Raw genomic sequence first — 12,742 nt, 5'->3', positions numbered from 1 at the left:
TGTTTTGTAGCAAATAGTAATCTTTATATAATTAATCTTCCATCTTCCATGTCAAAATATAATTTAATTTAAAAAAACCTTCCCTCTTTTTTCACAGGACTTCCTGATCCATTTGCTAAGGTGGTGGTTGATGGATCTGGGCAATGCCATTCTACAGATACTGTGAAGAATACACTTGATCCAAAGTGGAATCAGCATTATGACCTGTACGTTTAAAAAGTTAATTTGAAATGAAACGTAGAATCAATATTATTTGATACAGTCTTTGAAAAGAATCCCTGAAAATGATCTGAGTTTGATCTGTGGTGTAATTTGGTCCTTACAGAGGGATACAAAATCTAGTGTGAAGGTGCTTTGGCTTATTGATAGCTAGCTTTGGAAGATGAGGTCTCCTTAATAATCCTATGAAGAACAAAATATATACACAGTTTAGAGCAATCTCGCTCCCCCCTACCTTTTTTCTAGTCAAATACAGGTATTAATTCACTTTAGGTCAGTTGTAGGTTAAATAGGTTAAATTCAGGAATCATAGTTGGAGTACACTTATAGGCATTCATTTTACTTCTTATATGGATGGTTTCTTCTAAATTTATTTTGATCATAGTGATATATGTACCTTTTTACTTTGTGAAAAGGCAAATGTTACTGTAAGGCTTTTAATGGGAAAATGCAGTTCTCTGTCCCATTCGTATTCCTGACTCCCATTTTCACAGTAACTGCTTTCAGTAACTTTGGTTCTTTGTTCTAGTATTTTCTTGTTTCTAGATATCATACTTACTTTATAGCATCTTAATATAAATATGTAATTATTTAGTTTTAGGTATTATTTTAAAGTTTCTTACCATAGAAGGTGATTTAGCTTTTACAACTGATGTATCTCTCATTCCACTCCGATAACACCCACGTGGCCCTTCCCTTTTCCCGGTCTTCTGTATAGTTATTTCATAGTTCTTTGTTATTATGCTCAACAGAGTATTCATAATTGAGTCACATGGTGTGCAGAGATTACACTTTCTTTCTTGATAACTTTTGTTTTTATGAAGTTATTAACTATCTTACTTTGCCATTTGTTTAGTTTTCCATCTGTTTCATTAATTAATTCACAAACTCTCCTACAGGATGAACATCTCCTCTGCATGTGTTCACTACATGAGATATTCTATTGGCTTTGTTTTCTTCTTGGAGATACTCCTCCTAGAGCCTCTGTCCTTTTGCTCCATCTGGACTGGTGATTGACCTCCTGCACAGTTGTCCTGGAACTTGCCTTTATCATTATGTTGGGAATTTCCTTCCTTCTAGGTCCAATGACTTCCTTTTTTTTTGTTTGCTTCCCTGTTTTGGTAAAGCCTGTCTTCTGTTATCTTGAGAAAGAGTACAAAGATGGGGAAAATTTCTTAGATCTTGTCTGGAAATAGGGTTTGTCTTGTAATTTGATTGATAATTTGAGTATAGACTTCTAGGTGAAACTTCAGATTTTAAATACATTGTTCCACTGTTTCTAGATCTAAATCAGCACTGCTGAATAGGAATACAATGTGAGCTGCAAGTGAGGAGCTCATCTGTAATTTTAAATTTTCTATTAGCCACACTAAAAAAAATAAAAAGAAACAGATGAAATTTGCCTAATAATATATTTTGTTTAATCCAGTATATCTAAAATATTTTCATTTCAACATGATATCAATATAAAATAATCAAGTTATTTATTTGTTTGTTTACTTTAAACTAATTCTTTGGAATCAGGGGTTTGTTTTGCACTTACAGGGCACCTCATTTTGAACTAGGTACATTTCAAGTACTCAGTAGCCCTGTTTGCCTGGTGGCTACCACTTTGGACAGTGCAAGTTTAGAGTATTACTCATGGCATCCTGATTTTGGTCCTTCATGATTATTGTTTTCTACTGGAAGATTTCAGGGTATTCTCTTGATGCCTGATGTTAAATGTTTTGCTCATGGACTTAGTATATCTGATATGTAGTGCTAGATACTAAGTGGGACTTTTTAATCTGGATACTTGAATAGAAAAGTTTCCCATTACTAAAGAGTTTATCTAATCATTTGTAGATGATTTGCTCCACTCCATTTTATTTCTTCTTTTTCTTTTCCTGGAACTCCTGTTATTTGGGTGTTATCCCTCCTGAATTGATCATCATTTAGTTGTCCTATCTTTTTTCTACCATATTTTATCTTAGTTTTTTTTTTTTTTTTAAAAAGTTTTAATAAGCAATTTTTATTTTAGTAAAAACTTTAAAACTATGATGAAATAAATATTTGGGCTGTTTCCTCAACTTTATCTTCTAGCACTCCTATTTATTGTACTTTCAGCTCTCAAATTTTTATTTTTTAATATCATTTTGCTTTCTGATTACCCCTTTTTCATAACTTCCTCTTATTTCTTGGATGCAATATCATCCTTGATGAGAGAAGTGAGTATTATAATTGTAGATTTTTTCTATTGTATTGCCTCTCTTTTCTTGAGTTCCCTTTTTTTTTTTTTCTTTTTTCCCTGTTGGTTTGGTTTGGGTTCCTGTCTTTTTGATTTAAGGGGAGGCACTTAAATGTTGATTGGAAACTCTATACCCATAGGTAGAGCTGGTCAGCTTGCTAGGGTAATCAGGAATAACTGACATTTTCATTGCACAGAATTCTCTCCTTGGGGTTATGTTCTTGGATGCTAGAGTTCTAGGATCTCAACAATGTAAGGGTGGTAGGATGTCTCTCCACTCACTATATTAACTTCTTAATATCCTATTTTTATTACGGAATTCACCTCCTCACTCAGCTGTGCCTAGTGTCCCTGAGTAGAGAACTTTTTGGAGACTAAATCTGTGGTCTTCTGCCAGGGTTGAGGATGAGCCGGGTTGAGGATGGGATTCAAGTCTTACCATTCTTTTTATTTTATTTTTTAAATTGCAGCATAGTGAGTTACACTTTTCATTCCTTTTAAACACTTTCACCAGTCCTTCTGCTTCATCCTCCTCATCACCATCAGAGAATACTGGGCTTACACTTTGAGAATATTTCAGGGGTTTGGTGGCAGTGGTAGTCTTGTTCCTTGTCTGTTGCTCCTTACAGACTTAGGTTTCAGTTTTCTCCAGGTTGCTAATTCAGTTATCACATACTCTCTAAACTTCTACCATTTTGCCAACATGTGTCGTGAAATAAACATGTTGATTGTCCTGATATCCTGACTTTCCACGTTTTTAGCCTTTTAAGCTTCATAGTCATTCTACTTCACTCTTCATCAACCCCAGCTTTTCTTCTGAATGTTCCACTTGGCTTTACCTATAAAAACTCATCTTAGATTTCCCATCAAAATCTCCATGCCTGACATCTCACTACTTCTAGACCATTATTAGCTCTAAAACACCCCTGGGGGACCCAGCTCAGCCTGATCTCTGGTCGTTTATTTGAATTTGACCTTCCAAACCACATGTAAACAAATGTTATGTCTCTACAGCAATATAACGATACCTGGAGACAGCCAAGAATCATGCTGTTGTATATACCTCTCAGTGCTATGGCTCAGTAGCTCCAAGTTCACCTAATAAGCAAATAAGTAGAAACTAAAAAAGCAGACAGTAGAGAGAAGTGAGACTTTATGGCTTCCCACCTCTGTCACTTACTGTGCCATCATCAGCTTGTTATCTAGCCCCTTGTGCATCAGTTTCCATTAATAACAACGTCAGTAATAATGCCTACTTTAGAAGACTGATATCAAGATTAAGTGAGATAATACATGTAAAGTGCTTAGACTAGTACCTGGCATGTAATTCTCAAATATTAGATGCTTTTAGTAAATACATTATTTTAGATCACAAATATTATAACACTTGATTTGACTTTTAGAGATTTTGAAAACACAGCTGCAGTAAGCTGTTATCTGTGTAGCTGACTAACCTGTTGAGTTCTTAATCACCTTGTTTTAAGCCATTTCTTTTAGCTTCAGTCAGATCTAAATTCAGCCAGAGACCCAACTACAATAGTGAACAAGACATAGTCCTCCAAGCTTACACCACATGGTGTATAAAGACAAGTAAATAGGAAATTATAAACAGCATAATAAGACTATTGGGGAAGTATAGGGTGCTGTGGAAATATATAGAACTTCTTTACATAAATTTAGGAGTTGGAGAGAGCTTCCTAGAAAAAGTGGCATTTAGGCTTAGACCTTAAGTAGTAGTTAACTTGAGAAAGGAAAGGGTGGGAAGACTCTAAGCAAAAGCAGCCTGTGTGAAGACCCAGAGGTGAAAGAGAACATGATTCTGAAAACAGTTTAGAGAGGCAGCATTGGTGAGTTGACGTAAGGTTAAGGGGACTGTGGTAAAAGACACGCAAATTAGAGGCAAGCAGGAGCCAGCTCATGAAGGTCCTTACTCTCTTAAAAGCAATGGGAATCAATGAAAATGAAAGGGTTTTAGGTGGGGGAAATGCTGTTACCAGATTTATATTCAAGAACGGACACTTTCTCTATAATGTAAAGAATGGCTTAGAGTGAGGCAGGAATGACAAGGAAACTAGTCTTAACACTATGGAGGAAGCCAGCAAATAGAAAATGATGACTTTATGTTAGAAAAGTAGTATTGTGATTGGAGAGATGTAGACATTCTAATATTTTTAATACGGCCTTAAAACTTAAGAAAAAATTTTTTATCCTTGAAAAAAATGAATTCATACTGTATCCTGTGCTTTGCTGGATTTGTGGTTTTCCTGACCCTCACCTTAAGAATCCTTGCTTTTCTAGCCTTGCTGCTGCAGTCTTTCTCGACACAGCAGCTAGAATGATCCTGTTAAAATGTATTTCAAATCTTGTTACACTTCTGTTCCACATCCCCCATTGGCTTCCTGTCTTACTTGGAGTAAAAGCCAGAGTTCATACCATGACTGACAAGACCCTTTATGATTTGTCCCTTGGGTTGATTAGGGTAGGCTAACTGGTATAATAGACAACCATACTTTTTTAGTGGCTTAGTGCAGTAAAAGTGTATTTTGTATATAAAGTCCATTTGGGAGGGAGGCAAGACATTGTGACACAGTCATTCAAGAACACAGGCTGATAGAAACTCCCCTGTTTTCAGTGTATGTTCCCAAGGTCTCTCTGGGCTTTTCGAGCCTCCCAGCAGGATGCTTAAGCCAGTGGTGGGTGGGCTGCTCTAAGGCCCAAGGGAATCAATATTTTAGCATACCTGTATATCAGGCTTATAAGCTGGGAAACTGGTTTATGTGATTTTTAAAAATGTTTGGTTTGGGGTAATTTAGCTGTTTTATACTTGATTCTGATGCTAGAATTTTTGGCATATCATATAGTAGATACTTGCCAAATTAGATCTGTTTAGTCCTGTTTGAAAATTTGATGCATGCATACTAAATGATATTTTAGTCCAGATTTTTTTCATTTGTAAGCAACAAAATGAAATGCAAGTTGGCCTGCTTAAAAAAAAGTATCAGCTCTCATAGCTAAAAGTCTGGGGGTGGGGGTAGGCAAACTTTAATACAGCTGGGTCCAGGGCCTCAAGTGTGTGTTCCATGTTACTTATTTAAGAGTTTTAGTCCTCACTTAAGTGGTTTAGGCTTTTTTATATACCAGGTGAATTTTTCTGATACTACTGCTTTAATGAATGACACTTTAAGGTCAAGGTTGCTGGACCAAAAATTTGATCTCTTAGAGTGACTGAAATACAGTTAGGATTCTGCTGATGATAATTATGTTATTTTATTACATTTTCACATGGGATAACACCATGTTAACAATTGGCTCTGGTAGAGCTTCTACATACTTGCAGGTATATGCACAGACAAGTATAGTAACGCTTTTCCCTGCTCTGCTTGTCTGCAGGCAGTGAAGTGAAATCTGGAAGAATCCTGCTCGCTCAAGGCCTGCATACAGGAAAGAAGCAGGGGAAAAGCGTTACAATCAGCTTTTGTTCTACAGCATTTTAAAACATAACAGGTATGTCAGATTTTTGGTCTGTCAGCCTTGACAATGCCCCTTGAAAATGAACTGAGTATTTACTGAGGTAGTAGGTCATGTCATTGGAATGTATTTAAAATATGACTATGATAAAAGTTTAAGATTTTTGTTTTGGTAAAGAAATAATGATACACTTCTATAGTGTCATTTGACATTAGCTACTAAAGTAGATTTTTTTTACTAACAAAAGTTGTTACTTAGTCTGAGAGTGGCAGATATGCTAAAGAATATATTAAAAATTCTTTTTAGATTTTACTTTTGAGATTTTTACAAATACAAATTCAGTCCTGTGGATAGATTGAACTCAAAACATATTTTGTGTCTAGCCATACTCTAAAATATTTGTGACTTTAGACTACAAAACAAAGGAAAGATTTTACATTAACTACCTGTAATTGTCAAGTTACTCATGCATTCATTTTGTTGTTGTTGTTGTTTTTAGGTATATTGGAAAGTCTGATTCAGTTACAATCAGTGTATGGAATCACAAGAAGATCCATAAAAAACAAGGTGCTGGATTTCTTGGTTGTGTTCGTCTTCTTTCCAATGCCATCAACCGCCTCAAAGACACTGGTTGTGAGTAGATACTAGTGCTTTAAAAATGTTAAATATACATATTTAAATATATATGTATATGTATTTTTTGGTAGGGCAGTCAAGGGACCAAAAACATACTTCCTGTGTATGTTTGAAACATTGGTAAAAATTCCTGGTCTAACTATGTTTTGTTGACTTTTAAAAAAGAAGGAAACATTTTAAATACATGAAACTAAAACTGAATCAGAGCTGATATTTAGTTTCCAGTGAATTTATACCTGCTGAGAAATGATTGATAACTAAAAAAGTAAAAGAAGGTGTCAAAATACAAGTGCCTTTTTTATTTCTTAGCACTCTTGTCTGATTTTGGTGGATTTGTGGAATAAAGTGAGTTTTACTCAGGTGATTGGAGTGTTTAAGGTAGCAGTTAAAGGGGGATGAAATTATTAATGAATAAGAATGATATAAACTGCTGTGAAAAATGGAAAGTTATGTGGGGAGAGTGTAACTCTGGTAGAACTTGTGCTTAGTATGCACAAGGTCCTGGGTTTAGTCCCCAGTACCTCTGTTAAAATTAAAACAAAACAAAACAAAACAAAACAAAACTTAATTACCTCCCCAAAAAAACCCCCCAAAATTTAAAAGTTATAAAAAGGTAAGGCATTATTTTGAGTGTAAGACAGCTATATTAACTACTTAACTGTAAGCTTAGTTTTTCACCAACCTGGGCAGTTAGAAGATTATACCAAGATCAAAACATTAGAAGCGATTTCTATATTGGATTAACAAGTTGACTTAACATACGTGTAATTCATGTAACCAGGTGACAAGGCATCTTTTTGGGGGTATTTCCACTAGGACATAGATGGAAATATCTTTTTTAACAGAGATTTTGTTTTGCTGTTTCTACAGAATTCTTTTTTACATAATATAAAAAATAGCCATTGTCATGAGATTTTAGCCCAGATGCCTGTTCTAAGCACAAATTCACAGAGAATCTTGCTAAGGAAATTAATAAATAAAAATACATTAAATTTAGCTTGGAATGTTAGGTATATTAAGAGATGATCCCTTTTAATGTACTATGATACCACAGCCTAGTTATGAAAATATTACTGTTAAAAATTAAAAAGGAAAAAATTGAGCTTTGAGAAGTTCCTCTATTTCTGGATTGCCAGGGTGACCAACAGGAGATAGAAGAGATTGGAAAAGGTCTAGCATATAAAAATTAAACATTTTATTACCCAAAACAGCAGGCAGACTGAAAACTTACAGGTCACAGGTATGACTTTATTTCTGGTTCAGTTTAGCTAACATTTATTGAACCTTTATAGTGCCCGGTACCATTCAAAACCTTGGTGATATAAAGGTGAAAAAGGCATAGATCCTGTCCTCTGAGAAGCAAGGACAAAGGCCTGCTGGCAAAGGGAACAAGACAGGACACATTAGAAGGACTGAACAGAAGAGGGATTGCTCTGCATAAGCCCACTGTATAGCTGTCTTAGTAGCATTCATTTATTTTGCAAAAGTAAAAATGTCTGTTTCTGGCTGAGTGGCCAGGTGGGGCACAGATTTTTCTTTCTGCTGTTTGTGAATGTTTCATTGCATTGGTTTATATGACCTTTCTGATGTCCAGTAATACTTAATTTATCAAGCATCTGATGTTCTACTAGGATGGAGTAGAGAATATAGAGACTAAGACATGGTCTCCTCCTTTTATCAATTCATAATTTGTTTAAGTAGACAGATGGCATACAGCTGTAAAAGAATTCAGTTACAAGTGCTGTAATGAAAGTAAAACCAACATGCAGTGGGTGACATTGTTCTTTACTAACTGGCCAGGCCAGTGTTACATCTGTTTTATAGATGAGGCATGAGAGAATAAATGAGTTGCCTCTCAATGAGTTAGTACCAAAACTGATTCAAACCCTTATGTTACAGTTTATACTTGGCTTCTTACTAGTACTTACTTTGTGTGTGTGGGTCATTTGAAATGGTTAGATTAAAAATAACTATAACAACTAGCATTTATGTGCTACTAACTAACACTTACATGCCACGTACTGTGCGAATAGTTTTACGTAACTATCTGATTTAACCTGTAATATGAAGTTAAGTACCATCATTATACATGAGAAAACCAAGACTTGGGGATAAATTGCTTAAGAACAACATCTATTAAGTGGCAAGCCAAGGCTTAAACTGAAGTGTTTCGAATTCTTTGGAGAGAAAGTAACTGCATGTTGCACCAGTGTCTTGGGGTTTTTGAAATTTGAATTTGTCAAAACTTTTGTTGAGATAATTGTACTAATTATGTATGTAGTTAGAGAATTTTAAACATTTGTTTCATCTTTAAAACTCAGTTAATTCTTTAAATGATTGGTCTGATTTCCAATGGATTGTAGAAATTTACTGTCACTCTACAGATGTTAGAATCTATACCAGCTGATTTTTTTAATTGCCTTTTTTTGTTGTTGTTGATTTGAAATAGATCAGAGGTTGGATCTATGCAAACTTGGGCCAAATGACAATGATACAGTTAGAGGACAAATAGTAGGTAAGTGTGGAATTAATTGAAAGTTGTGTGAATTTTGGCTTCATTTAAGCTAACCTAAATTCTAAGTACCTTCCAAATCAAAGTACAATAATTGTAGCTTCATTGTATTGGCATGAATTAAATGAGTCATGTAAAATTATTCAAATAGTGGGTCCAGAATCCAGGCCAGCTTAATTTTTTAAGAAAGCAAAAAACAAAAACAAAACAAAACAAGAAACCTGTAAATAATGTAAAACATAGAGGCTTCTAATGTTAAGAACTCTTGATCCTTTAGGAGGGAATTCTTTTAAAGTGTACAGATATAGTAGAGCCCTGAGACAAACTTTAAATATGATATTAAAGTTTTCTGAAAGTAATTCTCAAACTGGTTTTTGAGAGAAAAGGAACTATTATGTTGAACTCTTTGTTTAATGCTTTACAGTTTTAAGAAAATCTTTTTAATTGAAAAAAATAGAATGAGGAATGGTAGTACAGCACTGATTAGAGAATAGGAAAAATTATTACCTTACTCAGAAGGCACTTAGTGGGCTAGTGGGCTATTTTGAATTGAGCTAGAAGAAGGTCTTTATAAATAAAATTTCCTGAGACTTATCTTAAGAATCGATGGATTTAGATTTGATCAAAATACGTAGTGTGGTAGGACACTGAGGGTGGCTCCTTTTGAGACTTCTTAAAGAAGAAAAATGCAACTGGAATCTTACCATTTCGTTACAGAACAGAATTTAGAATCAGATGATTGCATTATCAGCCTGTCAGAAAGGTTTTAGTTGCAGAAGGTACTTGAACGACTTAATTTTGCAAGGCAGTGAATTGGGTTCATAGTTAGGGAATTGCCAGAGTAGCATCTTAACAAAAGCCTTATTGTGGTTATCACAGGGAAGCATCTGCACTGTGTGTCTACACTGCAGTATTCTTCATAACTCCTATCTTTCTTAGATTGAAATGGGGTTAAAAACTCAAAAACAAATCCTGGTATACAAAACTTTTAAATGTAATTGTTCCTACTTTATTTGATTTGGTATGTTATGTAATGTTTGCCAACTAACATCTGGTAGTAACGAAATAGTTTTACTAAGGTGTGAATTTGCACTTATAAAGATAGCAGACTTTCCTTTGTCAGTGGTTAGAAATATACCTATTGGAGTAGGCTACATCAAAAAATTGTTTTACTTTAAAATATGTGTGTGTGTATTTGTATTTTTTTTAAATTTAAAGCTCTTGTGTGAATTTGGTGTTCATAATGAAGGTAGGCTGGACTCAGACATTATGCTTTATGATCCTGCAGTTCTGTCATTTAAGAACAAAATTCTCACTCTTACTGAATTATACTTTTACAAGTAATTATAAATATATGTATATAATATCTTTTTGGAAAGTGGAGAAAAGTACACTAGAACACTAACTTTAAAAATTTATATATCCCCTTCTAATTTTGTATACATGCATATATATTTTTTCTGATTTTTAATTACAGTAAACATAAATTTTTAAATTTTGCTTTTATTCACTTACTGTAACCACTATTAATATTTACAATTAATTTTTAAAAGGATGAATTATATCAGTATATCATAACTTAATCATTGGACTTAAAGTCATGTTTTGCTGTTATAGCATTGAGACTTGAAAACATGTTTATACACCTAGCTTTTTTAGATTACTTTAGGGAAAATCTCCCAATTTGAGATGATTGATTCAAAGGTGGCAGATCTTTTCCTTTGTAATTAAAGTTGGTACTCAGTTCTTTCCATCTCCTTTGAGGTTTTTCTTTTGCTTTTTGTTACTATAAAATAAAATCAAAATATAGACAGAAAACTTAAGGAACACCCATAATATGCCATCATTGTCATTACCTTCATGTATACCTTTTCTCTGTTTTTAAAGTGAGATTATACCGTACAGATTTTTAAATAACAGGTTCTAATCCTAACCATTTTTTTTCCTGTCCATAGATACATTTTTATAGCATTTTTACTGTTGGTCCACAGTGGGCAAATAATTATTTTAACTATTCCCTTATTGTTGGATATTTAGGTTATTTCTGATGTTTTAATATTATGAACAATGCTCTGATAAACATAGTGTTTCTTTGGCTCATTTTATGTATTGCTAGAATTAGGCCATTTAGAAACACAATCTCATCTAATAATTGCTCAAGTGTTTTGTGATGTAGCAGTCTGGAGATGTACATTAAAGCTCATGAAATCCTTTAAGTTAGTAAGAAAATACAGTGTTTCTGCTATGATTGTATTTTGGTTTTCTATACAAAAACTGATTAATAACAGTTTTCTCATTATTCAGATTGGGGTCACATAAACTTCAAGAATGTTAGTATTTTGTTCAAGGTCACAGTGCTAAACTAGTTGGTAGAACCTGGTTTAGAGTTCCTGTCTCTTGCTTCCAAGTTTATAGTGATAGTTTTATACTGTACTGGACAATGATGTACTGTGTTTTAACTTATGGAATCCAAGTAATGCCCTATTGCCAGAGTCTAGTGTGTGTGGGTTTTTTTAAAAAATGGGTCAAAAATTAAACCTACATCAATGTGAACTTTTCAGATTCCTCTGTATACAAGTATACCTTTCATGTGTTACACCTCCTCTTAAGTGCAGTAGTGGCCTTGTGTTGCCCCATTACGATGGGGAAAAGGGAATTAGACTCTCTTCCATGAATGTGATAAAGTGTAGAAAACCTAAATAGGAAAAATCTCATGGAAAAAGAAATTACAGAATTTAGTAGAAACTTAAGAGTTCATTGTAGAGTATTAAAATAAGCTAAGCCAGGTGTCTTTTAAAGGTAAATATTTTTAAATTGCAGTAATTCTTTCTAGTTCTGTGACTCTTAGTAATGTTTTTGTTGTTTAATAGTAAGTCTTCAGTCCAGAGACCGAATAGGCACAGGAGGACAAGTTGTGGACTGCAGTCGTTTGTTTGATAATGATTTACCAGATGGGTAAGCCAAAATTACTAGAGAAATATGTAGATAACATCCTTAAAATGATGAGAAATATGTTGGTGTTTACTGTGTACTTAACTTTAGAAATTTGCTGATCAGTTCCAGAATCTAGATTTTCCTTGTACTTAGAAAATTAGTGAGGGATTTTGTCACCACAAATTTTTAAATAAGCCATGAATTAGATATGTTACATTTGTTTTTTAAGAATTTTGACTAAGACAAATCAAATTTTTTGACAAATACAGCTCTCCTGTAAATATTATGTATTTAAAAGAAAAACTTTTTTGTTTAAGTTATTCAAAACAGGGTCTGTAGGTGCTGAATCTGACATACTGCTCTGTTTAGAGGGATGGGATAGAGAATCTGTAATAGCAGTTATAACATAGTAACATTTATTGTAATGCATGTGTCAGTGTTTTAAGCACTTTATATCATTTATCATTACATGATATACATTATATCATTTAATTCTTATAACATGTGATTATGGAATTAGACCATCTGGTTCCGATCCTACTCTTCTGCTTACTTAGCTTTATGAATTTAGTCAGTTTATTTGACTTCTGTAAACTTTGGTTTATATTTATTTATAAAAAAGGATGATTCTAATAGTACGTATACCACAAGTAGTTGTGAGGATTAAATGAAAGCATTCAGGTAAAGCACATAGCACAATGTCTTTGCATATAGTAAGTGCTTAATAAATAATTATCTACTATTAC

The 12,742-nt window shown here is 33.8% G+C and overlaps 1 protein-coding gene across 2 annotated transcripts in view; it reads left to right on the top strand.

The window, feature by feature from the left end:
- The window catches only part of SMURF2 (SMAD specific E3 ubiquitin protein ligase 2), a 100,968-nt gene that overhangs the window by 55,756 nt on the left and 32,470 nt on the right, over window positions 1-12,742 (top strand). For both annotated transcript variants that reach the window (XM_074343493.1, XM_074343492.1), the window contains 4 exons: window positions 98-206; window positions 6,414-6,547; window positions 9,000-9,065; window positions 11,933-12,017. In XM_074343493.1, the coding sequence (XP_074199594.1) occupies window positions 98-206; window positions 6,414-6,547; window positions 9,000-9,065; window positions 11,933-12,017 (394 nt within the window). The remainder of the gene's footprint in view (window positions 1-97; window positions 207-6,413; window positions 6,548-8,999; window positions 9,066-11,932; window positions 12,018-12,742) is intronic.

This window comes from Camelus bactrianus, chromosome 16 (genome assembly GCF_048773025.1).
Source record: "Camelus bactrianus isolate YW-2024 breed Bactrian camel chromosome 16, ASM4877302v1, whole genome shotgun sequence".
NCBI lineage: Eukaryota > Metazoa > Chordata > Mammalia > Artiodactyla > Camelidae > Camelus > Camelus bactrianus.
Note: the sequence above shows the minus strand (reverse complement) of the source record. Positions and strands in the feature narration are given on the sequence as shown.